The sequence below is a fragment of the Balaenoptera physalus genome (assembly GCF_965194825.1).
Source record: "Balaenoptera physalus genome assembly, chromosome: 15".
In the NCBI taxonomy this organism is placed as follows: domain Eukaryota; kingdom Metazoa; phylum Chordata; class Mammalia; order Artiodactyla; family Balaenopteridae; genus Balaenoptera; species Balaenoptera physalus.
Genome location: NC_138894.1, coordinates 32,086,986 through 32,112,807, shown reverse-complemented (window position 1 = coordinate 32,112,807; position 25,822 = coordinate 32,086,986). Strand labels below are relative to the sequence as shown.

The following is a 25,822-nucleotide window of genomic DNA, read 5'->3' as shown; positions in this document are numbered from 1 at the left end:
CTCTGTGAGGGCAAAATCCATCCTGTGTTTTGTTTACCATTGTACCTCCAGTGCCGGACAGTCTGAGCACATAATAGCACTCCCTGAATATTGGTTAGATTTGTTGAATGAATGAGGGTCATTGTCTTCATTTTCTATCTTGAAAAACTTGTAATTTTTATACTGTCACCGAATAAATAGGACTGTGCGATTCAAGCTTTACAACACATGTAGCTGATTTCATCTACTTTTGAGAGTCTATTCCATTTTTAACTGTTATTAAATACTCTTTTCCTCTGAGAGGTTGGGACATTAAAATTACAAATCAAATCTTAAGGGTATTTTTCCTCCCTGTTACCTGCATTCATTATGGTGACTCTGGTTAGTCTGACAGTGGTGTGGCTGCTGAGTTTTGAGATTGGAAAAACTGGGACTTGTTCCCTTGAGTTGGGCATTTGTGACAGAGTTTAGTAGCAGCCTTCTCCTGCAACCCTGATTTGAGATGCATCCCAATACATGCTGTTTGCATTGCAGCTGTGGGAAAATCCACCTTTGTGAAGTTACTCACGAAAACTTACCCAGAGTGGCATGTAGCTACGGAACCTGTAGCAACATGGCAGACTGTCCAGGCTGCTGGCACCCAAAACGTAAGTTTTCAGTTGTGGTGGGTAGTTGGCAGGCATAGGTGAATAAACTAATTGTAATAATCTAATTTGCTCTGAGTAGGTGAAGTAGTCCAGTTTGAATCTCCTTTTTAAAATATCAACACCTTCATTGCCTAAAGCAGACCATGTACACCAGAGAGGATATGACTTGTTTGAATATGTTTAGTTTTGATTTTCGTGGTTTTTACATGGCTATATAAGTGACTGTCTCTGTTCTTTGTGGGTTCCCAAAGCATGTCCAGCCATCCTGGCTTTGAAGATTAATTTTGTCATTCCTACCTTTAAGTATATTACTGAAACTGACCATAAGGATTAGTAGTTAATTATAATGATTTTAACTTATTGATGAAGTCTTAGAAATTGAAAGGGACCTTAGAGAGCATCTTGTCACATTTTGAGTCAATGCAGAAACAATAGCTAACGTTTATATAAAGTGCATACTATGTACGATGCTATCCCAAGCACTGTACATTCCATGTATGCCTCGTGGCTTAAACCCTAGTGTCAGGTATGTTGCTTTGGGAGAGCACCAATCCTCCAGCTGCATCAGTGTGAGTAGGGAAGAACCAATTTGGACGTGAACCCTAGAGGTAGCTGAGGGAGTAGCAGCACCATGCCTCAGTCTCCACAGACTCCTGCAGTCCTGGGAACATTCACTGAGTGCCTCATTCTTGTTTTTACAACCTATTGTTAGAAAGTTCTTGTATGAGCCACTTAGCATACCTGTGACTCTGACTCATTGGTTCAAATTCTGCCTGTTAAGTCTCTTAACTTTTCCACATGGCAACCCTGCATACATTTCTAAGGCAATGATTTGCCTGCTTTTTCTCCCCCTCAAGTCTTCTCTCTTTGAAACCAAATACCATTTTCCTCCAGACTATTTCTCATGCTGAAGTAACTTTGTCTAGGAGGTGTGCTCCAGTTTGTTAGTTTTCCACCTAGATTTTAGTAAGAGTGGTACTCAGAGCTGAACAGGACATTCTGGATGTAGTCTAAATGGTATAGAATATCATAGAACTTGTTCTGGATGCCATTTATGTGTTATTCCAATTTAGGATTATGTTACCTTTTTTGGCAGACACATAAAATACTTATTGAGGATATTTGTTTTTTAAACTGTCTCCGTATGTGTGTATGTATATGTGTGCATGTGTGTGTGTATTTGTGAAATTAACTTTTCCATTTAGAAAATAAATTATCTTTTTCTGAGTATGCCACAGGTCACCTGTTTCAGGGATTTAAAAATATATCCACAAATCGTTTGATACTCTTTCCTTCAAGAAGTGGACCTTAATTCTCCCCTTGAGTGTGACCTGGACTTAGTGACTTGCTTCTAATGAATACAATGTAGCAGGTTTAACAGTGTGTGACTTTTTATGGTAGGTCATAAAAGACATTGTATCTTCCATCTTGTTCTCTCTTGATCATTTGGCTCTGGTGTTGCCAGCTGCCATATAATGCAGCATACCTGTCTGTGAAGAGGCCCACGCAGCAAGGAACTGAGTCCTCCTGCCAGCAGCTTTGTGAGTGAGTCTTAGAAACAGATCCTTCAATCCCCAGTCAGGTCTTCAGATGACTGTAGCCTCAGCCAATGTCGTGACTGAAATCTCATGGAAAACCTTGAGGCAGAACCACCCAGCTAAGCTGTGTCCCAAATTCCTTTCCAACAGAAATGGATTTAATGAATGTTTTTTGTTTAAACCACTAAATTTTGTCAAAACTTAGATAACTAATACTCCCATAATCCCATTATCCAGAGGTAAAACAGTTAACATTTTTGTCCTTTTAGATTTCTATCTACAAAGGAGAAAATGTATATATTTACATACACATATAAATGTATAGAACATATATACATTTCCTCTTTTAAAACAAAAATTGTGATTGTCTCTTGCGTGTCACTTGTTTTACAAGGTCTTCTTCCTTTCATCTTTACAAGGTAATGTCATTTTAATGGTTGCTGTATACTGCATAATATGGTGTACTGTCATTTAGTTATTCAGTCTTTTATTTTGAATACTTAGTTTTCTAATTTCTCCCTATTATAAACAATGTCACGATGAATATTTTTGTAGCTATATCTTTTTTCTTTTTAATAGCTAATTTTGAGGGTAATCTAGAACTGGAATTCTGATGTCCAAAAACAACATGTTTTGTTGAGACTTTTGTTACATTTTAAAAAATTTTCTTTCAGAAAAGTTGTACTATTTTTCTCATATTTTCAGCAACACTGGGTGTTATTTTTTTTTCATTCTTTCTGATTTGAGAGGCAAGAAAATGAATGGTGTGTTATTTTATTTTACATTTCTTTGATTACCAGCGAATTGAACAACTTTTTAATGTTTATTGGCCATTTATTAGTATTCTTTAGTGAATTGCCTATTCAAACCTCTTGCTTTTTTTTTTTTCCTTTATTGAGATCTTCAGGTTTTTGTAATGGCTTCATAAGAACTCGTATGTTAAATATCTTAGACATCAATTACAGGAAAAAATCTGTAAAAAATACAGACACATGGAGGCTAAACAATACACTACTTAACAACCAAGAGATCACTGAAGAAATCAAAGAGGAAATTAAAAAATACGTAGAAACAGATGACAATGAAAACACGACGACCCAAAACCTATGGGATGCAGCAAAAGCAGTTCTAAGAGGGAAGTTTATAGCAATACAATCCTACCTTAAGAAACAAGAAACATCTCAAATAAACAACCTAACCTTACACCTAAAGCAATTAGAGAAAGAAGAACAAAAAAACCCCAAAGTTAGTAGAAGGAAAGAAATCATAAAGTTCAGATCAGAAATAAATGAAAAAGAAATGAAGGAAACAATAGCAAAGATCAATAAAACTAAAAGCTGGTTCTTTGAGAAGGTAAACAAAATTGATAAATCATTAGCCAGACTCATCAAGAAAAAAAGGGAAAAGACTCAAATCAATAGAGTTAGAAAGGAAAAAGGAGGAGTAACAACTGACACTGCAGAAATACAAAGGATCATGAGAGATTACTACAAGCAACTATATGCCAATAAAATGGACAACCTGGAAGAAATGGACAAATTCTTAGAAATGCACAACCTTCCGAGACTGAACCAGGAAGAAATAGAAAATATGAACAGACCAATCACAAGCACTGAAATTGAAACTGTGATTAAAAATCTTCCAACAAACAAAAGCCCAGGACCAGATGGCTTCACAGACGAATTCTATCAAACATTTAGAGAGCTTTCTGCCCGTGGACGCCGCCGAGTAAGCATCGTTGACGTCTCCCCCCGACTCCACTGCCGTCATGTCTAAGTCAGAGTCACCCAAAGAGCCCGAACAGCTGCAGAAGCTCTTCATCAGAGGTTTGAGCTTTGAAACAACCGATGAGAGTCTGAGGAGCCATTTTGAGCAGTGGGGAATGCTCACAGATTGTGTGGTAATGAGGGATCCAAACACCAAACGCTCCACAGCCTTCGGGTTTGTCGCATATGCCACTGTGGAGGAGGTGGATGCGGCCATGAATGCAAGGCCACACAAGGTGGATGGAAGAGTTGTGGAAGCAAAGAGGGCCGTCTCAAGAGAAGATTCTCAAAGACCTGGTGCCCACTTAACCGTGAAAAAGATTTTTGTTGGTGGCATTAAAGAAGACACTGAAGAACATCATCTAAGAGATTATTTTGAACAGTATGGGAAAATTGAAGTGATTGAAATCATGACTGATCGAGGCAGTGGCAAAAAGAGAGGCTTTGCTTTTGTAACCTTTGATGACCATGACTCTGTAGACAAGATTGTCATTCAGAAATACCACACTGTGAATGGCCACAACTATGAAGTAAGGAAAGCCCTATCTAAGCAAGAGATGGCTAGTGCCTCATCCAGCCAAAGAGGTTGAAGTGGTTCTGGAAACTTTGGTGGTGGTCGTGGAGGTGGTTTTGGTGGGAATGACAACTTTGGTCGTGGAGGAAACGTCAGTGGTCGAGGTGGCTTTGGTGGCAGCCGTGGTGGTGGTGGATATGGTGGCAGTGGTGATGGCTATAATGGATTTGGTAATGATGGAAGCAATTTTGGAGGTGGTGGAAGCTACAGTGATTTTGGCAGTTACAACAATCAATCTTCAAATTTTGGACCCATGAAAGGAGGAAACTTTGGAGGCAGAAGTTCTGGCCCCTATGGTGGTGGAGGCCAATACTTTGCCAAACCCTGAAACCAAGGTGGCTATGGTGGTTCCAGCAGCAGCAGTAGCTGTGGCAGTGGCAGAAGGTTTTGCTTACTGCCAGGAAACAAAGCTTAGCAGGAGGGGAGAGCCAGAGAAGTGACAGGGAAGCTACAGGTTACAACAGATTTGTGAACTCAGCCAAGCACAGTGGTGGCAGGGCCTAGCTGCTACAAAGAAGACATGTTTTAGACAATACTCATGTGTATGGGCAAAAAAACTTGAGGACTGTATTTGTGACTAATTGTATAACAGGTTATTTTAGTTTCTGTTCTGTGGAAAGTGTAAAGCATTCCAACAAAGGGTTTTAATGTAGATTTTTTTTTTTTGCACCCATGCTGTTGATTGCTAAATGTAATAGTCTGATCATGACGCTGAATAAATGTCTTTTTTTAAAAAAAAAAGAAAAAAACATTTAGAGAAGAGCTAACACCTATCCTTCTCAAACTCTTCCAAAATATAGCAGAGGGAGGAACACTTCCAAACTCATTCTACAAGGCCACCATCACCCTGATACCAAAACCAGAAAAAGATGTCACAAAGAAAGAAAACTACAGGCCAATATCACTGATGAACATAGATGCAAAAATCCTCAACAAAATACTAGCAAACAGAATCCAACAGCACATTAAAAAGATCATACACAATGATCAAGTGGGGTTTACCCCAGGAATGCAAGGATTCTTCAATATATGCAAATCAATCAATGTGATACACCATATTAACAAATTGAAGGAGAAAAACCATATGATCATCTCAATAGATGCAGAGAAAGCTTTTGACAAAATTCAACACCCATTTATGATAAAAACCCTCCAGAAAGTAGGCATAGAGGGAACTTACCTCAACATAATAAAGGCCATATATGACAAACCCACAGCCAACATCATCCTCAATGGTGAAGAACTGAAACCATTTCCACTAACATCAGGAACAAGACGAGGTTGCCCACTCTCACCACTATTATTCAAAATAGTTTTGGAAGTTTTAGCCACAGCAATCAGGGAAGAAAAAGAAATAAAAGGAATCCAAATAGGAAAAGAAGAAGTAAAGCTGTCATTGTTTTCAGGAGACATGATACTATACATAGAGAATCCTAAAGATGCTACCAGAAAACTACTAGACCTAATCAATGAATTTGGTAAAGTAGCAGGATATAAAATTAATGCACAGAAATCTCTTGCATTCCTATACACCAATGATGAAAAATCTGAAAGTGAAATTAAGAAAACACTCCCATTTACCATTGCAACAAGAAGAATAAGATATCTAGGAATAAACCTACGTAAGGAGACAAAAGAGCTACATGTAAAAGAATGAAATTAGAACACTCCCTAACACCATACACAAAAATAAACTCAAAATGGATTAAAGACCTAAATGTAAGGCCACACACTATCAAACTCTTAGAGGAAAACATAGGCAGAACACTCTATGACATAAATCACAGCAAGATCCCTTTTGACCCACCTCCTAGAGAAATGGAAATAAAAACAAAAATAAACAAATGGGACCTAATGAAAGTTAAAAGCTTTTGCACAGCAAAGGAAACCATAAACAAGACGAAAAGACAACCCTCAGAATGGGAGAAAATATTTGCAAATGAAGCAACTGACAAAAGATTAATCTACAAAATTTACAAGCAGCTTGTGCAGCTCAATATCAAAAAAACAAACAACCCAATCCAAAAATGGGCAGAAGACCTAAATAGACATTTCTCCAAAGAAGGTATACAGATTGCCAACAAACACATGAAAGAATGCTCAACATCATTAATCATTAGAGAAATGCAAATCAAAACTACAATGAGATATCATCTCACACAGGTCAGAATGGCCATCATCAAAAAATCTACAAACAATAAATGCTGGAGAGGGTGTAGAGAAAAGGGAACCCTCTTGCACTGTTGGTGGGAATGTAAATTGATACAGCCACTATGGAGAACAGTCTGGAGGTTCCTTAAAAAACTAAAAATAGAACTACCATACGACCCAGCAGTCCCACTACTGGGCATATACCCTGAGAAAACCATAATTCAAAAAGAGTCACATACCACGATGTTCGTTGCAGCTCTATTTACAATAGCCAGGACGTGGAAGCAACCTAAATGTCCATCAACAGATGAATGGATAAAGAAGATGTGGCACATATATACATATACAGTTTTTACTCAGCCATAAAAAGAAACGAAATTGAGTTATTTGTAGTGAGGTGGATGGACCTAGGGTCTGTCATACAGAGTGAAGTAAGTCAGAAAGAGAAAAACAAATACCATATGCTAACACATATATATGGAATCTAAGGAAAAAAAAAAGAAGGTCATGAAGAACCTAGGAGCAAGACGGGAATAAAGACGCAGACTTACTAGAGAATGGACTTGAGGATATGGGGAGGGGGAAGGGTAAGCTGGGACAAAGTGAGAGAGTGGCATGGACATATATACACTACCAAATGTAAAATAGATAGCTAGTGGGAAGCAGCCGCATAACACAGGGAGATCAGCTCGGTGCTTTGTGACCACCTAGAGGGGTGGGATAGGGAGGGAGGGAGACGCAAGAGGGAAGAGATATGGTGATATATGTATATGTATAACTTTGTTATATAGCAGAAACTAACACACCATTGTAAAGCAATTATCCTCCAGTAAAGATGTTAAAAAAAATATCTTAACTCTGTCATATATTGTCGATACTCTCCCCAGTTTGTCATTTTTCCTTTCCTTTTCTGTATGATGTGTTTTGCAATATAATACTTTTAAGTTTTTATGTGGTCAAATCTATTGTTTTCTTCATAGTTACTGCCTTTGATGTGAAAGTTTAAAAAGACCTCTTACAGCCCAAGATTATAAAAACAGGCACTTGTTTTTCTTTCTCTTGCTTTTAAGATTTTATTCTTTGTGTGACTTTAAAAGTTACAGGAGTCTGATTTTCCCCAAGTTGTTATCTGAATTCCCAGTAATAGTCTTGTTTAGTTTATTCCTGAGTGGTTATATATTTTGTTGTTATTGTGACTGGGATCTCTTTTCCCATCATCTTTTTCAAACTGGTTATTGCTGTTTGAAAGAAAAGCAGTTGGTTGTTGTTATGTCTTGTGTGACTTAATTCTCACATTAATTTTTTTTTTTGCTTTATTTGCTTGAGGTTTTAGAAAATAATAGTTTTCTCTAAATACAAATCATTTGTAAGAGTTTTCCAGTATCCAAACCTCATTTCTGTTTTCTTTTGTTGGATAGAAGTTCCAGAACAATATTGAATAATAGGAGTGATGGTAGTCACTTTTATCTTTTCTGTCTTTAGTGAAAGTACCTCTAATGTATCATTGTTAAGTTCTGTGCTTGTCATTCATTTCAATAGACTATGTGGAGGAGGTACTTCTATTACTAGGATATTAACTGTTTTTATCAGTAACAGATGTTGAGTTTTCATCAAAAGCCTTTTTTAGCATCTAGTGAGATAACCATGGGATTTTTCTTTCTTTCTTTCTTCCTTTTTAATCTCTTAGTTTTAGTCATAGATTGGATAATGATGTCATCCTCACATTCCTAGAATAAACCCTTTTGGTCATGGTGTACTGTTGCAGTAATTTGCTAATATGTTTGGAATTTTGCATGTATTATTAAATTTAATTGGTATTCTATTTATGTGTACAGTTTTTGACAGGTTTTACCATCAGGGTTATGAAAATGAATTGGAAGCTTTGTATCATTTTTAGCATAGAAATTATCTATTCCTTGAAGGTATGATAGAAATCAGTTTTAAAATTACATGGATTCAGTGCTGTTTGGGGGGAATAGTTATTAGACAACTGTTTCTTCCTCAGTTATTATTCAGGGTTTTTAATCAGTTTTGATAATTTTGTTTTCTAGAAAATTGCCCTTTTATTGAGATTTTCAAATTTAATAATGTAAAATTAGTACTTGTATTCTTTTATACTTTAAATTCTTCTGTATCAAGAGTTTTTGTGTCTTTTGTCCGATGTTGCTTATCTGTGTGAATATTTTGGGAGGAATAGGTTTGATAGATGATTGTCTGTTTATTTGTCCTTTTTTAAAAGACCCAATTAATGGATTTTAATTTTTAATTCTATTGGGGCTTGCATTCTAATTCATTGATTTTTGCTTTTAAATTTATTTATTTCTCAGAATTTCTTTGCATTTTTAAAGCTCTTTAGTGTGAATGTTTAATTTGTGTATTTTTCCCTTTTTTCTGCCTTAATAACAAAAGCATTTGCAACAGGAAATTTTTTTCATGGGATAAGCTTTGGCCCTGTCTTCTAGATTTCGACATATGAGAATTCAGCTGAAATTTCTAAAGAGTTTGTAATTGTAGTTTTAATTTATTTTTTGCCTAAGATTTATTTTTAGTGTTTTATGTATTCTGAGTAGATTTTGTATGTTTATTATTTTGTTAATTCTAAGTTTATTTTGTTATGATCAATGTGGCTTATACAGTTTCTCATTGAGGAAACTTACTGAGATTTTCTTCATTGACTATGTATGATCAATTTTGATAAGTGTGCCATGGACTTTTAAGAAGAATATGTATTATCTGTAAGGTGTATGTAGTTTGATGTGACATATTTTATAAATTCCAAGATGTCATTGATTATAAGACATTATCAATTTAGTGACACTTCTAAGGAATAATTAAAATGTCTGTTATGTTTAGTAAGCATTATAAGATGTATCCCAGTTTCAGATATGTGAAAAAAAATAATGATTAAGAGTCTTATCCTCCAAGTTCTTATTTTGAGAGTCTACTGTTTTTATTAAATTCTGAGAGAAGTGTACTAAAGTTTTGTGCTTTTATTGTGTTTTGTCTATTTCTCCTTGTATTTTTAATTGACTTTATATTTTTGTATTTCAGTGCTTTATTATTCCATGTAAAAAGGTTCATGACTTTTGTGTGGAGTCTTTATTGCTTTAGTAGTCCTGTAGCATTTAATGCATTTTTAAAAATTTAATTTAATTAATTTATTTGGCATGCGGGCTCTTGTTGGCGGCATGCGGAATCTAGTTCCATGACCAGGGATCGAACCCGGGCCCCCTGCATTGGGAACGTGGAGTCTTAACCACTGGACCACCAGGGAAGTCCCAGTGCTTTTTTTTTCTTAATACAGCTTTGCCTCATCTGCGTTTGTTTTATTTGCATCTACCTGGTGGATTTTGCCGCCCCTCTACTTTCAGCTAATGTATGTCATCTTGTTCTAGGCGTTTAACTTATGAACAGGATTTTTAGCTTTTACCCAATCTTAGGGTTTGCCTTTCCTGGGAATTTTTCTCTTTTATCATGATTATGTTTAATTTATTCCTGCCACCTTATTTTGTGCTTTCATCTCCTTTTTTTCCTTTTTGCTGTATTTGAATATTTCTTTCATTTTTCTCCCCTTCATTCATATGGAAATTTTACTATTTTTACTCTACTAATGGAAACGTTTAAATTAAAAATATACATGTTTAAGACTCACAGATATAGAAAACAAACTTGTGGTTACCAAAGGAGAGAGGGAAGGGGGAGGAACAAATTAGGGATATAGGATTAACAGGTATAAACTACCATGTATAATATAGATGAGGCAACAAGGGTATACTGTACAGCACAGAGAATTATAGCCATTATCTTGTAATAAACTATAATGGAGTATAATCTGCAAAAATACAGAATCACTATGCTGTACACCTGAAACTAATATAATATTGTAAAACAACTATACTTCAATAAAATATATATATATAAATGTTTAAACCTATTTATCAATGTTAATGGGGTCTCTATGAAAGAAAAAAATAAATTTTACTACTTTTTTTGTTACTTTCTTCTCCAGACTCCATCCCCCAGGTATAGAAATCTATAATTTTATAGATCCAGAATGTTTTTACGTAGTGAAATTTCTCTCTCTCTCTCTCTCTCTCTTTTTTTTTTTTTTTTTCTGGCCACACCACAACGCTTGTGGGATCTTAGTTTCCCGACCAGGGATTGAACCTGGGTCCCAGCAGTGAAAGTACCAAGTCCTAACCACTGGACCACCAGGAAATTCCCTGAAATTTCTCTTTAACTATAGAAATTGGCAGTAAACTTCTTAACCACATTAATAATAATTACTTTATACTTAACTGTTCTACTGGTCATTCACTGACCACTGTCTTCTTATTACTTCTTCCCATTTCTTAATTCTTTATTTTGATTCATTTTTCAATTGGTTGAAATATATTTTAGAGGATTTTTTTTTTTTCAGAATGTGGTTGGTATAATTTCTGAGTGATTGCTTGTCTTAAAATGTCTTTAGTTTCTGTTGTAGGGAAGTGTTATATGGTTCTGATCTTTTTTTTTTTTTTTAATAAGTAACTAATGTTTTCCCCCCTCCTTAGGTTTTTGTTTTGTTTTGCTTTCATGAATTATTGACATCTTGCTAGGATAGGTCTGGGTGTGTGTGTGTGTGTGTGTGTGTGTGTGTGTGTGTGAAAGCTGTATATGTAAATCTACATTAAATCCTTTCTGGTACTTAGTGAATTTCTCTGGTGGAAAGTCTCACATCTTCAGAGATTTTCTTTAATTTTTTTCTTTGATTTTGGCTTCTTTTTCAACTGATCAGTTCCCCCTGACTATAACTCCTAGTTGTAGCATGGTTTTAAACTTCCTTTCTGTTCTAAAATACCTAGAGATATGTCATGTTTCTACTAGACAGTGATTCTCAGTGATGGTGAAATTTGATGAGAAGGAGACCTTATGAGTAGTGGTCTTCCTCTGCTGATCTCTTTTTTTTACTGGGGGTGGCATTTCACCATTCTATATTGGACTCTTATCTCGTGAGAAGGAAAATCGTTTGCTTTGGTTAGGTAGCTTTGTCTGAGGTATGGGTACTGTGAAGTTGCACATCATTTTAGCCTTTGTTTGAAAAGTTGTTTGATACAAAATTGTATTCACTGCTGTCAGGTAGGACACAAGTGACATTACATCTTGATGTACCTTTCCAGAGAAACGAAAGAAAAAACAAAAAATACCCTACCACTATATAACAATGTATATTGGATCTCCTAAACTGTATTTCTTTTTATTTCTTTCATAATTTTCTGCTTCTTTTCTCTTAGTTTAGGGAAAATTTCTTGAGTTGATATTCTGTATGATATTCACTAATTAGGTTTACTGCAGTTTACAGTCTGCTGGTTACTATCGTCATTGGGAGTTTTGTTTTGGCAATTGCATTTTTCTCCTCTAAGAATGTTCTTTTCATATTGCTCCGTTTTGTTTGTTTGTTCTTTTTCTGGCCATGCCACGCTGCATGTGGGATCTTAGTTCCCCCACCAGGGATCAAACCCATGCCCCCTGCAGTGGAAGCGCAGAGTCTTAACCACTGGACTGCCAGGGAAGTCCGTTGTTCCTTTTTTATGATAGCCTGTTCTTATCAATGTGGCAGTCTCGAGTCCCATTGAGATTTTTTTGTTTTCTCCTGTTTGTGGCAATAGCTCTGTCTCCTGAGAGGCTGCTTGTCCTGAACACGCGGATGGGTCCACTCCTTTTTATATCCAATGATTGTCCCTCTGTTGTTTATATGTTTGAAGGGATATTTGCATACGTTCTGTAGCTGAGATAGGTTCTTCAGAAATTGTGTAGGCCTCTGTACAGTTTTTTATTCTGGAACAGGCTCCCTTTGGTAACCCAAAGCCTGCCGGTAGAATCCCCCACCCAGTCAACCTAGTGCATCTGCCATCGCAGTGCCCTACTCCACTCAGCAGGCTTGCCTGCAGTCTCAGAACTATGCTGTAACCATGGGCTCCCTACAGTCTCTGGTGACACCACCAGAGACTCGAGTAGATTCAAATTTGTCCTCCTGCTTCAACCTCCAGCTCTCAGCCAGGGGCCATTTGTGAGGCTGGTTTGTGTTTGTAGGTTGCAGGATTGAAAGGAGGGAAGTTGTTTTGTAATCCACTCTGCTCTACACACATACTCTGCTGAAGCCTTCCAAAGCATAGAACCCCTCTTTGGAATCCAGGGGTGATATTTAGCCAAACTGGACCACTTGTGGTTGTCTAACCTTTCCCCCGACCCCGTGTGTTTTTGTCTCTACCTGAAATACTTTCTTCTTAATCCCCATTTCCATCTGTGGAGATTCCATGTATCATTTACTTCCCAGCTTAATGCCACTTTTTTCCAGAAACTTTCTCAGATTCCCTCCACCATACCGTGATCACCCCTTTGTTGTATGTTCTGCTTTATAGTCTAGCTCTCCATATCTTTGTCACCCCCTTTCCGTATGCATTATGAGCTACTTGAGTTTGGGAACCATGTCTTGCTCGCCTTTATATGGAGAAGTATTAGAATGAAGAAGTTAGAGGAAGCCAGGTTTGAGTCCCCATTCAACACTTACTATGAAACTTTGGACAAGTAAGTTCCTTAACCTTTCTGAGTGGATGTTCTCCTCAAGAAAATGGGCATAACAGTAGTACCTACCTCATGATGCTGTTTTGAAGATTAAATGAGATAACATAGCACAGTGAACATTGAGATAAATCTTAGTTTTGTTTTCTGTACCCCTTACAGCACCTAGCTCACGTAGCGTCTTATCCACACAGGCCTTCAGTTCATCGTGACTGAATGAACGCAGATCAGAGTGCTTTTCACAAAACTCACTTTTGCATTGAGTCAGTGGCAGAGCCCAGGAAAGAATCCAGGGTTCCTGAGTATCTTACACACGTTCCCACCTGCACATGCTGAGTAAGTGGGTCTTCACATGCCTTTCATAAAGTGTCTAGAATCGAGGAGGAGGGTTTTGTTTGTTCATTTGTTTGTTTAACAAACTGTAGCCTTGCTATAAGAGAGAGAGAACTCGGTTTGGTTGGTTGGATTTTCAAATAATCAGTTACTTTCTTGTCTGGGTTGAAGTTTTAGAAAGAAATAGCCACAAATGGAAGCTCAAAAGAGAAGCAACATAGTGTTACAGTGGAAATATCTGATTCCAGGTAGAGTTTCAGATGGTTGTTGATAAGTCCTCCTCCAACACACTCCACAAACCCACCAATCAGCGACTGTGCTAATTCTATGGGTGGTTCTTCCTCTGCTGTTCTTTGGTATGCTGAAGGTGGCATGTCATCTCCCTCTGTCAGATTCTTGTCTAGTAAGGTAGGAAAATCTCTTCCTTGATTATGTAGCTTTGACTAAGCTGAGGGATGTGATTATATCTTTTTAGTGGAAGGAAACTTTTGTAATTGTGTCTCTCATTGATTATTACACTTGTTGGGGGGTGGGTAGAAGGGTGGTAAACACTGTGAAGTAAATATGCCTTCTAGGAAATTCTCCTCTTTCATAATTTACCTCTAGGCCTGCACTGCCCCCAGTCTCGGAAACTTGCTGGATATGATGTATCAGGAGCCAGCACGATGGTGCTACACATTCCAGACATTTTCTTTTATGAGCCGCCTGAAAGTACAGTTGGAGCCCTTCCCTGAGAAACTCTTAGAGGCCAAGAAGGCAGTACAGATCTTTGAGAGGTCTGTATACAGCGACAGGTAAGACCCTGAGCCCTCCACCAGTCACAAGCTCTGTGCTTAGCGCTGCATGTTTTCTCCTCTTGCTGAGACTCTGCACTGCTCTTGTCATTGAAAATTATACTTGAAAAAGTTGTCTTTTTAAAGACAACACTATACAGATTTGTTCAGACTTATAATTTCACAGTTACCATATATGTCAAGAAAGGAGATTATGTTTTTCATAATCTGAATGCATTTAATTTCTTACATTGGCACTGATTATGTTTCCTTATTCTTTTCTAGCATAGAAGCAGGCGGGTAGCTACCTAGTATAACCATTACATGCTAGAAGGCACAGAATAGACACTTAAGTAGCAGCATATGTTCTAGCAAACCAAATGAATCAGTGGTTGGTTATCACCTGGAAGAAAAAAGCAGTCGGAATTAAAATGTGTTCCTAAAATGATAGGAGAACTAAATTTATCCTTTTTTTTTTATTCTTCAGGAAAGGATTTCTGAGTAGAAATAGCAGATTTGTAAAATTGGCTTCTGTCTTGGATTTAACCTTTTTTGACCCTTTGTTGTGTGGCAGGGCTTATTGTTGGCCAGAGTCTGTAAGAGACATCCAATCTCTTACAGGTCAGGGGAAGAGCATCGTCCTGACCACCTGAGGGAGTGAGATGGGGAGTCACTTTTAATGAAAGCTAGCAGATAGCTTGGGAATTCAGCCCATCTGTTCTAAAGGAGCTAGTCCATCTATGCTCTGGAATTCCTGGTTCTGCCACAAAACCAGTCTGTGACTTGTGTATAAGCCATTTGAAGATGAATTGAGGGTGCCTTAATCTGGACATCACTGAGGGTTTTTTATCTGAAGGCTATGAATGACCTCTGTCAGTGTGAAATGGTGGCTTAAAGCATGATGGTCTATCTTAAGCCCCTTGAGTTATCAAAATGCAAAATGTTGCATTTTTATTGTCCATTCACTTCTGAAGACACTAGATTGGTTACCCATTTAATTCCAAATTAGAAAAACTAGCTCTGCTCCTTAGTGCTCCCATAAAGCCTCCTGGAGGGAAAAAAATAAGGATACATTTGTAAATGTATTGTGATTTTTTTTAAAACATTACTTAAAAATCATTCAAGATATGTAAAACAAATCCTATAGACTAGGCATTCCTTCTCTGTGGACCCCAGGAGAGAGCCTACTCTTTATAAAAGCAAAATATGTGAATTATAAATGGTTGGGCTATAGATTTTAGTTCTTTTTCAACTGTTGGATATACTACTACCTATTTTCCTTTCCCCTCTCCCAAGCCATGCCTCTTGAATTAGGAAGATGAATTACATATTACTACCTGCTTGGAAACATATTCACCATCTTTTTTTTTTTTGGCCTCGCTGTACAGCATGTAGGATCTTAATTCCCTGACCAGGGATCAAACCCGTGTCCCCTGCAGTGGAAGCTCCGAGTCTTAACCACTTGACCGCCAGGGAAGTCCCAACCATCAGTCTTTTGATTTCCAGCCCTTTAGTGAGATAGACATGTGAGAGACCCCTTAGAAATAGAAATACTTTGTTTAGAAGGTACAAGATCTTGCGACTTCCACTCCTTTAAACATTTATTCATTTATTCATTTGCTCAGCACAGATTTGTTGAATGCCGCCTGTGTTTAGGCACTGGACAGCAGCAGTAAGCAGAGCAGACCCAGTCCCTGCCTTCACGGTGACCTTAGTCTAACAGGGAACTCTGAGACTGCACGTGTGCTCATGTGTGTTATATGTGTTCCAAAGGAGGAACATGGCTTGTTTGGGAGAGTGGATGACAGGGAGGGAGAAATCTAAATCATTTCTGTTTGAGTTGAAAGAAAATAAGAGCATGTGGTTTTAGAGCAGAGACCTTTACGCCTAGGTCCTTAAGCTGGTTCTTCCCTGCAGCCCCTGCATTCGGGCTTCAGGGTTCCCTCCCCTCAGCATTCAGCACCACGGCCTTCTATACCCTCTTGCCCCTTCACCACCAGCTTTGGAGAAATAAAGAAGTGCTCATCTTCAAAAAAGGCGAGGGCCCTTTTATAGGACTTATTAACAGATATTTACTTTCTCTTTATAAGATCTTAATTTCCATGTTACCTGTGAAGAAGCTGAAAACATTTTTCAGATACTGAATTAGAAATTCACTTCTTTTCTTTGTTGCCTTCAGCTAGGCTGTAGCTAAGCCATTCCAGACTGGAAGAGTTGACTTCTGGAGCTCCCAGATTAGTGCCTTCATAGCCTAACGATGAAGTAGTTACAGTGACAGCTAAGGTGTCTTGAGTACTATGTGCCAGTCGCTCTTGTAAGCACCTTGTAAGTACTATGTACAGTCCTCACAACTCTATGAGTTAGGTTCAACTGTTATCTTTGTACAGAGGAAGAAGCAGGCTGAGAGTTTGATGTCTTGCCCCTGGTGACACAGCTAGTGAATTTTGAAGCCAGGCTGGACTCGGGAGTGTGACTCTGCAAGCCATTCTCTTATTGCAACACTCGCAGCCTTGCGGTGTATACTTCCCTGAGCCATTCATAGATAAGGATTCTGAATTTCATTTTCCCAGAAGTAGCCAGTTGCTGAGCATTGCCTTAGAAACTTGAGTTCATTGTTCAGGATGTAAATTGTGTTTTGTATCAAGATGCCTGAGGTTTGAAAGCAGAACTGACCTTCATGAAATGATGGTTTCTAATTAACTCTTATTTCCTATTCACCAGATGCTCCTTTAGTTATGGAAGTAAGCAAGGGGCAAAACTAGTTTGATTTTTAGATTTAGCTTTCTTGTATCTGGATTAGAAGCTCAGAAGCAGAGGAAGCAAGAGCTTATATGTGCTTGCTTTGGAGGAGAGTCTGCTTTCTTGGTAATACTGCAGTTAGTAGGAAGTGCATTTACTGCTCCATAGGTGACACCACTTAAATACAGTTCCTGGTCTACTTCTCAAGTAGACAAAAGGACGGCTTAGTAGCCTGGAGACTCAGAAGGCTTGAGTCCTTAAATTAAAAGTGGTGGGTGCTTTATACTAGATTGGCTTTTTGTTTGGGGGTTTACTTGCAGTAATAATAAAGAAATCTTAAAAGTTTGAGTTTACATGCAAGTTTGAGTTTACATGCACCATTTGCTATATGTTTTGACTGGTTTCCAGCAGGGAAAATTGTTAGTGACCAATGATATTCTCTTTCAGTGTCCCTTTTCTTCCAGTGGATTAATCCATCCAGAGAGCTGTGATTTCGGCCTCTAAAGTCTAAATTCTATTCTCATCTTAGTGTTGAGCAAGGAGGGAGAGACATAGGTGAAGAATTCAGATTTCTTAAAGATGGGTGAGGAACTAGAAAGGTTAAGTGTCAACTATACTTCAATTAAAAAAGAAAAAGAAAAAAAAAGATTGATGAGGCGCTAGAAAGGTTAAGTGGTTTGGACAGACATGGAACAAGTTGGTTATCGATAATTTTTTTTTTTGCTTCTCTCATTCTTTGGCCTTTCATTCCATTTCCCATTCTCCTCCCCTCTCCCCATCCTACTTACATTTCCAACCAGGTATATCTTTGCAAAGACTCTTTTTGAAAATGGTTCCCTCAGTGACATCGAATGGCATATCTATCAGGACTGGCATTATTTTCTCCTGCAGGAGTTTGCCAGCCGGCTCAGATTACATGGCTTCATCTACCTCCAGGCTGCTCCCCAGGTAATACAGAATTTAAAGCCTTAGACTTTAGGGCCATATGAAACTTAAGAGGTGATGTTCTCTGAGCCCCTGATTTTCCAGTTGGAGAAAGTCGATTGTGGGTATTACCTGGAGCATGGAGAGCAGCGGGTGCGTACTCTCCCTTCCTAGCGTGAGCACCCACAGGCTTTCTGAAGCAGGGGGCTAAAGCAAATGGCTGTGCGTAGAAAGGGTCCTTCTTGATGTAGCAACCACATAGAGAAAATTGGGCTTTATATTTATCACCAGGGTCTGCAGGTTCGACCCTCTGATCAGCTAACCTGTAACCAGTTGCCTCAGCTTTTCCTTCCCTCTAACTGGGTCATCAGAGTCTGTGATGGTCTTGATGGTTTCCTGAATAGCATGTCAGGAGGAGGAAAAGGGTTTCCTCACCTCATCCTGATACCATCCTAATTTATAGTCTCCTTTTGAACCTTAAGGATGCCACTGGGAAGGCAAGATGGACTGTGCAAGTTGCATCCCATGACCCTCTGACTTGGACCGTGGAGCCAGCCCAGCCCACAGTAGGGTGATGTTATGGCAGGAGCACTGGAGTCTCTGGAGACAGCAGTGGTCCTTGGCTCTGCCAACAGGCAGTGACCGTGGGCAGGCCCTGGAAACCTTTCCCCAGAGGGGTCCTTGTCTGTCAAATCCAGTGTCTCACACTAGTGATCTCTAAGGGCTCTTCTGGAGTGGGAGTCAAGGCAGGGGGTATTTTTTGAGGGATGTGTTGTTCTCACCTTTTTAGACAAATATCTGACATACAGTCAAATGCCAGATATACCACATTATCTTAGGAGGGAAAGTTCCCTTCAAGCTAGAGGCCGTGCTTTTAGAGACAGGACTGAGTCTCGTGGAAGGGGGAAGCCTGAGAGCAGACTGACTGATCAGAAAATGGGTGGGAGAGCCCCAGTTGCACAGGCTCACAGGAGCCAGAGACGAGAGGACCGGATGGAAGGGCCTGACCAGTTTGAATGCCTTGGGTGTGACAGGCACCAGGTATTGGGGCTCTTTGTGTCAGGAGCTTCTGAAGATTGTGAGGCAGAAGCTAGGTCATAGGAGGAAATAAAGAGATTCCACGGAAGTAAATAGGATCTCAGGTTTAAAGTGAAACTCAGCTAGAGATGCAGTGAAGCCAGAGGGCTGAGAACCTTCTGTGAAAAGAATGAAGCTGAAAGTAGCTGCCTTGTGTATTTATGGCTTCTTCCACAGTAGTCTTCATTGCCTGGGAGCAGGAATAGAAGAAGCCAATTATGAGGGTGACTGTACTGTAGGGGCGGGGATTGGTGTCAGTGATTAGGGGAAAAGGAGACCCCTGCCAAAAGGATGGTTTGAAGTAGCTGAGTGTAGGGTTCAGGATGAGAGGAAAATCCTGGCCCCCAGGAGGGCTCATGGTTGAGTAAGAGCATTGTGGACTTGAACTGAGTGAAGATTGTGGTTGGATTTTGAAGAGGTGACAGGTGTCCAGTAGGAGTTCATGGGATGGATAGTTGAAAGCAGAAGTAGGTTGAGGGGCTAAGCATTAAGAGAAGAATTGAAAGTACTGACCTAGCCTTTTCCTGGTTCCTAACCTAACCTAACCTAACCTAACCTGCTGGGACACTGGGACCCAGCAAGGGAAGGAAGAAAGTCTTCCTCACTTCTTTGTGTACTTGGAATGACTTTGTGAGAAGAGACAATGATGATGACAGTGGTGGGGTGGTGACTGTTATTTTTATGGTGTGGCTGATACATCTTTTTGGAGAGACGAATTGAGTATTTCAGCTGGGGTAGAATAAGGGTTGAAGGATTACTGCAACTTGATGGTAGAAAAAAATAGCTTATTCATTTTGATATTGAATGGGGATTTTGGTGCTATTTTGATGGCATTAGAGCCAGGAACCAGGAATGTCGATATCCTTCCCCTGAAGTCACCACTGACCTCTTCTGTGAGACCCAAAGAGAACTATATCTAAGAGAGAGCAGAACAGAAGTGAAAACATCTCTGTATAGAAAGCTGTGCCAGTGCTCAGTCCCCTGGCAGATGCTACGTTTAGAGCTCGAGGGATGGGCTCAAGTAGGGCCTTTTGCTCCTTCCCACCTACTGTCCCCTAAATTGTAAAAAGCAAGCGAGCCAACAGTAAAAAATCAGAAGAGAAATGGCTGGGCCAGTGCCCCATAGAATCAGGAAGAGAGAATGCAGCTGGCCAGTGTGCCTCCAAGAGCCAGGCCGTGTTTGCAGCCTGGACACAGCGTGCTGCAAAGGCCTGGGAACAAGTGGCACCTGGATGCTGGGCTTGAGAAGCACAGTGACCAGACCCATTAGCAGCCACTGTCCGGTTGCTGTCTCTGACTTCAAGCAGTCCGAACAGCAGCTCTTCCGGGGGTGGGGATGCGGCGGGCAGGGGAGTGAAGGGGCAGCTGCCATTTCCAGCTGCACTGTCTTTCCTGTTCACATTCAGTATGTCCTCCCCATGAGGACTGAGGTAAAGAGGGACCAGACTAAAGCACTGTTTGCACAGGTTTTTTTCTTTAAAGAACTTGTTGTAACCATATCAGTAAAGCAACAATTATGGCAAATGCTCAAAATAGAAGTTTACCTAGGCTTCTGGAGGGAAGAAAAGTTTGCTCTATTAAGCAAATTAACAGTGCAAAGGGAAATGTTAGCCCAGTTTAGCAGGAGAGACTTTAGCATCAATGTTTGCCTGCCAGCAATGAATGAATAATTATAGCTTTTATAAAAAGAATTGCTCTGCCCTGTGTATAATTGAAACCGTAAAGCCACATTCTAAAAAATACGCATTTTCATTAATTCTGGTAATATTTTTCTCTCAGGAAAATTAGGTAGCTTTGCTATATTTAGAAATCCTGAAGCTACCTTGCTGGCAGGAATGTGAATCGGTCAGCCTCTAAGGAGGCAGTTTGGCAGCGTATACTAGCAGTGCACATACTTTTGACCTATTAATCATGCTCCTTGGAATTTACTCCATAAATATGCTCCCACATAGGCAAAATGGTTCATGTGCAAGGCAACATTGTTTACAATAGCAAGTTATTGTAAACAGCCCAGTAGTCATCAGTAGGGACCGGTTGAATAGATTATGCTCCATCCATGCACTGATAAACTCTGAAGTCATGAAAAAGAACTGGAAAGTACTATACTGACATGTAACAATCTTCAAGACGTATTGTTAAGTAAAGAAAAATAAGAACTAAGTGTGTGGTAGGAGACCTTTTATATGTATGGGTTTGTTTGGTTTTTTTTAATTTTATTTATTTATTAATTTATTTATTTATGGCTGTGTTTGGTCTTCGTTTCTGTGCGAGGGCTTTTTCTAGTTGCGGCAAGCGGGGGCCACTCCTCATCGCGGTGCGCGGGCCTCTCACTATCGCGGCCTCTCTTGTTGCGGAGCACAGGCTCCAGACACGCAGGCTCAGTAGTTGTGGCTCACGGGCCCAGTTGCTCCGCGGCATGTGGGATCTTCCCAGACCAGGGCTCGAACCCGTGTCCCCTGCATTGGCAGGCAGATTCTCAACCACTGCGCCACCAGGGAAGCCCTGGGGTTTTTTTTTTAAAGGTGGGGTTAAGAATGTGAAATGCGTGAATCTTTCTGAAAGTATACAACAAGTCACTAACGTCTGTCATCAGTGGGGCGGAGAACTGGGTAGCAGGAAGTCAGTGGTGTAAAGCTGTGTGATGGGCAGGCAGGGGAACAAGGGGAGATGCCTCGAAGCAGTCAGCGCTGAGTTCGAGGATGTCGGTAGGGGCAGGATGACAGAAGGAGAAAGGGGAGGTTCAGAGTGAAGGAAAGCAGAAACGGAAAAGATTAAAGCAGGAGCAAAAGGTCGATAGAGATAGACTAGGTCAGGAAGGAAAACGTTCAGTGAGTATGTGCAACAAATACTTATTGACCACCTGCTCTACCAGGCCCTGCGCTCAGCCCTGAACCAGACGGACTCTGGCCTGCCTCCTGGGTCTTCCCCAGTCACTGTGCCCTTAGAGCACCCTGTGCAGACCTCCCTCTGTCACCTGATACAGCTGAAATACCACTGGGGGTCTGTGTTTGTCCAGGGCCTAGCGTAGCGCCTGGCTCGCAGAGTGGTGCTGAGTAAGCTGGTACCAGAGATAAAGGCAGAGCCCTGCCTCTTCCGGGAAGCGCCTCTGACTGCCTGAGCCCAACTGCTGCCTCCCTTATCTGACCGCCGCACTTAAGATCCAAACCTCCAAGTTCAGCACTTGATTTGCTATTTTTCGTATGTCGTTTTACTTGTTATCTAACTAGATTATAGAATCCCTAGGACAAGGACTTCATCTAAGTTTAGAGCAGTTCTTAATTCAGGGGAAAGAGATGAAAAGGGATAAGGGCTAAAAGTATTAACATGTTAGATCTGTGTTAATCAGTTTGAAAAGTTGGACATAAGATCATAAATGAAATGTGTGTTTATATGATTTTCTTTCCTTAGAGGAAAGATGGCACAAGAGGGAAACAGCAAAGACTCTGCACCTTTAGGGATATTGTACCCTACGTTTGGGGATAAAGTTTACATTTGGGAATAAAGTTTAAATGTTTGAAAGAGAGAAGTCCTAAATCAGTGAGTTAATCTACTTGTTCTTCCCAGGACAGATGACATTGAATAATAAAGCGTTTGCCAGGCAGAGAGAGGAAGGAAGGCAATTCAGGCAAAGCAAACATTCAGAGCAAAAGTTTTGAGATGTGAAAGAGCTTGATCTGTACCGCAGGCAGGAGGTCAAATCTGGCTGAAGCCGTGGGTCCAGAGGAGGAAGGAGCTAAGGAAGTTGCAAGTGGAGAGTTAGGAGGGGTGGCCAGACTCCGGGAATGGCCTTGTATGACCAGTAAAGGAGAAGCTGACATTCCCTGAGCCATTGTGCTTCAAACTTTCTGACCAGAGTGAAATTATGCACACTCTGGAAGGAGTGGAGGATGGAGAGTTAGTCTCAAGCCTCACTTTTTTTACTTCTTTACCTTTGACCTATGCAGAATTTGCATCGTGCCCCAGAGTGAGTGTTTGATATGATATGAAAGAGATGTTTCAAATTACTTACCCTTTGGTAAATATGATGTTACTCATACTTCCTTGAATCCGGGGCTGAAGGCGATAAGGACCCTGTGAGGTATTTTAAGCAAGGAGAGTAATACCGTTACAGTCAACCCTCCATATCTGCAGACACGGACCCCACTGATGTGGAGAGCCCACTGTCATTTCATACACATAAGGGACTTGAGCAGCCTTGGATATCTGTATCCTAAGGGGGTCCTGGAACCAACCCAACCCCCCCTTACCACAGATACTGAGGGACAACTGTATATTGCAATACTCTGGAAGGGTGGACTGAGCAGGAAAACTAGGAGGAAGGACAGCATTTGTCAGGAACTTGACGGGCTCCCTCTGTAAATCTTCACAGCGACCCGTGGGATTGATGAAGGGGGAGGAAATGGAAGCCCACAAAGCTTGCCCTGCTGCTGCCTGGTGAAGACGGGAGTTTAACCCTGGACTTTCTGACTTTAGGGCCTGTGCTCTTTCCACATGCTTCACCGCTTCCAGGAGGCAGGGAGCCAGAAGGCTCTTGCTCGTAGCCCAGGTGAGAGATGATGAGGGCCTGACCAGGGCAGAGGCGAGAGAGGCAAGGTGAGAGCCAGCTGGAGAGAGATTAAAGAGAGTTCGGTGACTTCCTGGGTGTGGCTGGGAGGAGGAAAAAAAGGTTATTCCAGGTTCCCAGGGTAGACGATGTTTGTTATTGACCTGTGACTGAATAAAAAAACAAGGCAGCAGAAGCAAAGGCGTAGTGCTAGTGCCCAGGATAGACATGGCAAGTGGGTCTGAGAGCACCCCAGCTTTTGTAACAGCCGAAATAACCAAAGAGCTCAGCAGATCCTTGGGATTGTCTTTCAGGTTTGTTTGAAGAGACTACACCTGAGGGCCAGGGAAGAGGAGAAAGGAATTGAGTTGGCGTATCTTGAGCAGCTTCATGCTCAGCATGAAGCCTGGCTTGTCCGCAAAACAACCCCGTAAGTGGAGAAGAGAGCAGCAGTGGACAGAGGCCTGCCTTCCTGCAGCCGGTCATTAAAATACAGGAAGTTCAACATGCAGCCCCTTAAGCAGGTTCAGAATGTTCTGGAAGTGGTTGGAATTGTCAAGCATTATCCAAATCAGAAATTTAATATTGGATATAATCTATATATTCCAAGAAACTTTTTATTAGATTCTATTTCTCCAGCTTTTTTGTTTTTTGACATCCCCTGACTGACCATGGTGATTGATGATGATGACATAGTTGGCTCAGGGTAAAGGGCTGAAAAATTTTAGAGAAATTGTCAATGTACTAAGTTGACGTTCCTAGTTTCAGCCTTTCCTCCCTTCAGGCTTGGTATGGTGTCCATTTAAAATGTTTGAGGCTCTGACCTTCAGTATCAGTCTCAAGACTAAAGAGGAATTTCAGCCTTATCTTCCCAGCCAACTTTATTGAATTCTCTTTTTAAAATACTGTTTACATGAAATTTCCTTAAGGAGGTATGTGACCTTAGATCTGTTCTGAATTATTAAGACTGGTGAGTATGTGAAACCTGCCATCTTTTTTCTGTTCCCTAATGTTCTTGCTTCTTATAGGCTCCACTCTGAGGCCCTGCTGAACATTCCAGTGCTGGTGTTGGATGTCAATGACGATTTTTCTGAAGAAGTAACCAAACAAGAAGAGCTCATGAAGAGGGTGGGGAAGACCTTAACTCCTGCTTTCTAGTAGTTTTCCTTTTTTGCACTTTTATTGCTTCAGACTTCAGTATGGGCCCTGTGCATTGTGCCTCAAATTGCATTTCACACTCCAAAGCCTGTGGGGCCTTGTAGAAGTTACTAATATAATCCCTGTTCTCTAATATTGTGGGCCAATAACTGTTAAATACTTGACTTGTAATATGTGCTTTCCAGCTGACTCCCTCCTCTAAGGTATTCTAGAACTAGGGAAATGAGACTTCTGGATTCTATCCAGCTCTGCCACTTGATACTGTAGGACCCTGGGCAGGTCACATTTCCTTTCCATACCTATTTTCTCTTCCTCACAAAAACTCATGGGCTTGGCTACATACGCATTATGGATGGACTATTGTGTAGTCTCCTGAAAATGTGAAATTAACTTTTGGTTTTTCTCTTTCCCACAGGTAAACACCTTTGTAAAGAATCTATAACCAGTACCAGGATGTTCTAGCTGGCTCTCTGACTTTTTGAAGCCAGAAGAATACCAAGTCACCCACCTTCCCATCCCCACTCCCATCTCCTTTTACACCTAGAGTGCTCTGACACTCAGGGGTTAGGTTTCTATTATCCTTGGACCCTGCCTTTGTCTTCTTTTATATCTCAAGGACTTCTTAAATAAAGTCTACATTTTTGTGGATTTTGCTATCCAGTTGTTCATTTATTTCAGCGTGTATCTACTGGTACCTGCTCTGAGCTCCCCTCTAGACTGGCCATTTTCACATGAGAAAAGTCTTTGCTTTGCTTCTTTTTGAATCCTTCACCAACCAGACTTCCCTGTGTGTTCACTGGCTCCTTCTGACATTCCAGGGCAGGAACTGCTTCTAGGACCCCTAACCAAGCTCTGCCTTAGGCATGAAGAAGGGAAGTAAAGTGACTCAGGAGTGGGTGGATGCTCAAGTGTGAGTCCCCAGAGCCAGGAAATGGAGCCCGAACTCCAGGAAGCTCCTCTGTCTCTTCCCATCCAGCACTCTTGGTTTGGGGGATGGGGTGGGGATTTAGACCTTTGTCTTAGAGCTGAAGAACCTGGATGAAAGAAAGGGAGGGAAGG

The 25,822-nt window shown here is 40.4% G+C and overlaps 1 protein-coding gene and 1 pseudogene across 14 annotated transcripts in view; both read left to right on the top strand.

Moving 5' to 3' along the window:
• Positions 1 to 25,411, top strand: part of DGUOK (deoxyguanosine kinase) — a 35,807-nt gene extending 10,396 nt beyond the window's left edge. For 3 of the 13 annotated variants that reach the window (XM_082427177.1, XM_082427183.1, XM_082427173.1), the window contains exons 2-7: positions 514 to 626; positions 14,156 to 14,343; positions 17,862 to 18,009; positions 23,920 to 24,035; positions 24,634 to 24,733; positions 25,179 to 25,411. In XM_082427177.1, the coding sequence (XP_082283303.1) occupies positions 514 to 626; positions 14,156 to 14,343; positions 17,862 to 18,009; positions 23,920 to 24,035; positions 24,634 to 24,733; positions 25,179 to 25,205 (692 nt within the window). In that variant the 3' untranslated portion in view covers positions 25,206 to 25,411. The other 10 variants (XM_082427174.1, XM_082427175.1, XM_082427178.1 and 7 more) reach the window with 9 other exon arrangements.
• On the top strand, positions 3,580 to 5,442 carry LOC309643955 (heterogeneous nuclear ribonucleoprotein A1 pseudogene; annotated as a pseudogene). The gene has a single exon. The product of its transcript is annotated as a heterogeneous nuclear ribonucleoprotein A1 pseudogene (transcript).
• Positions 25,412 to 25,822: the final 411 nt, after the last annotated feature.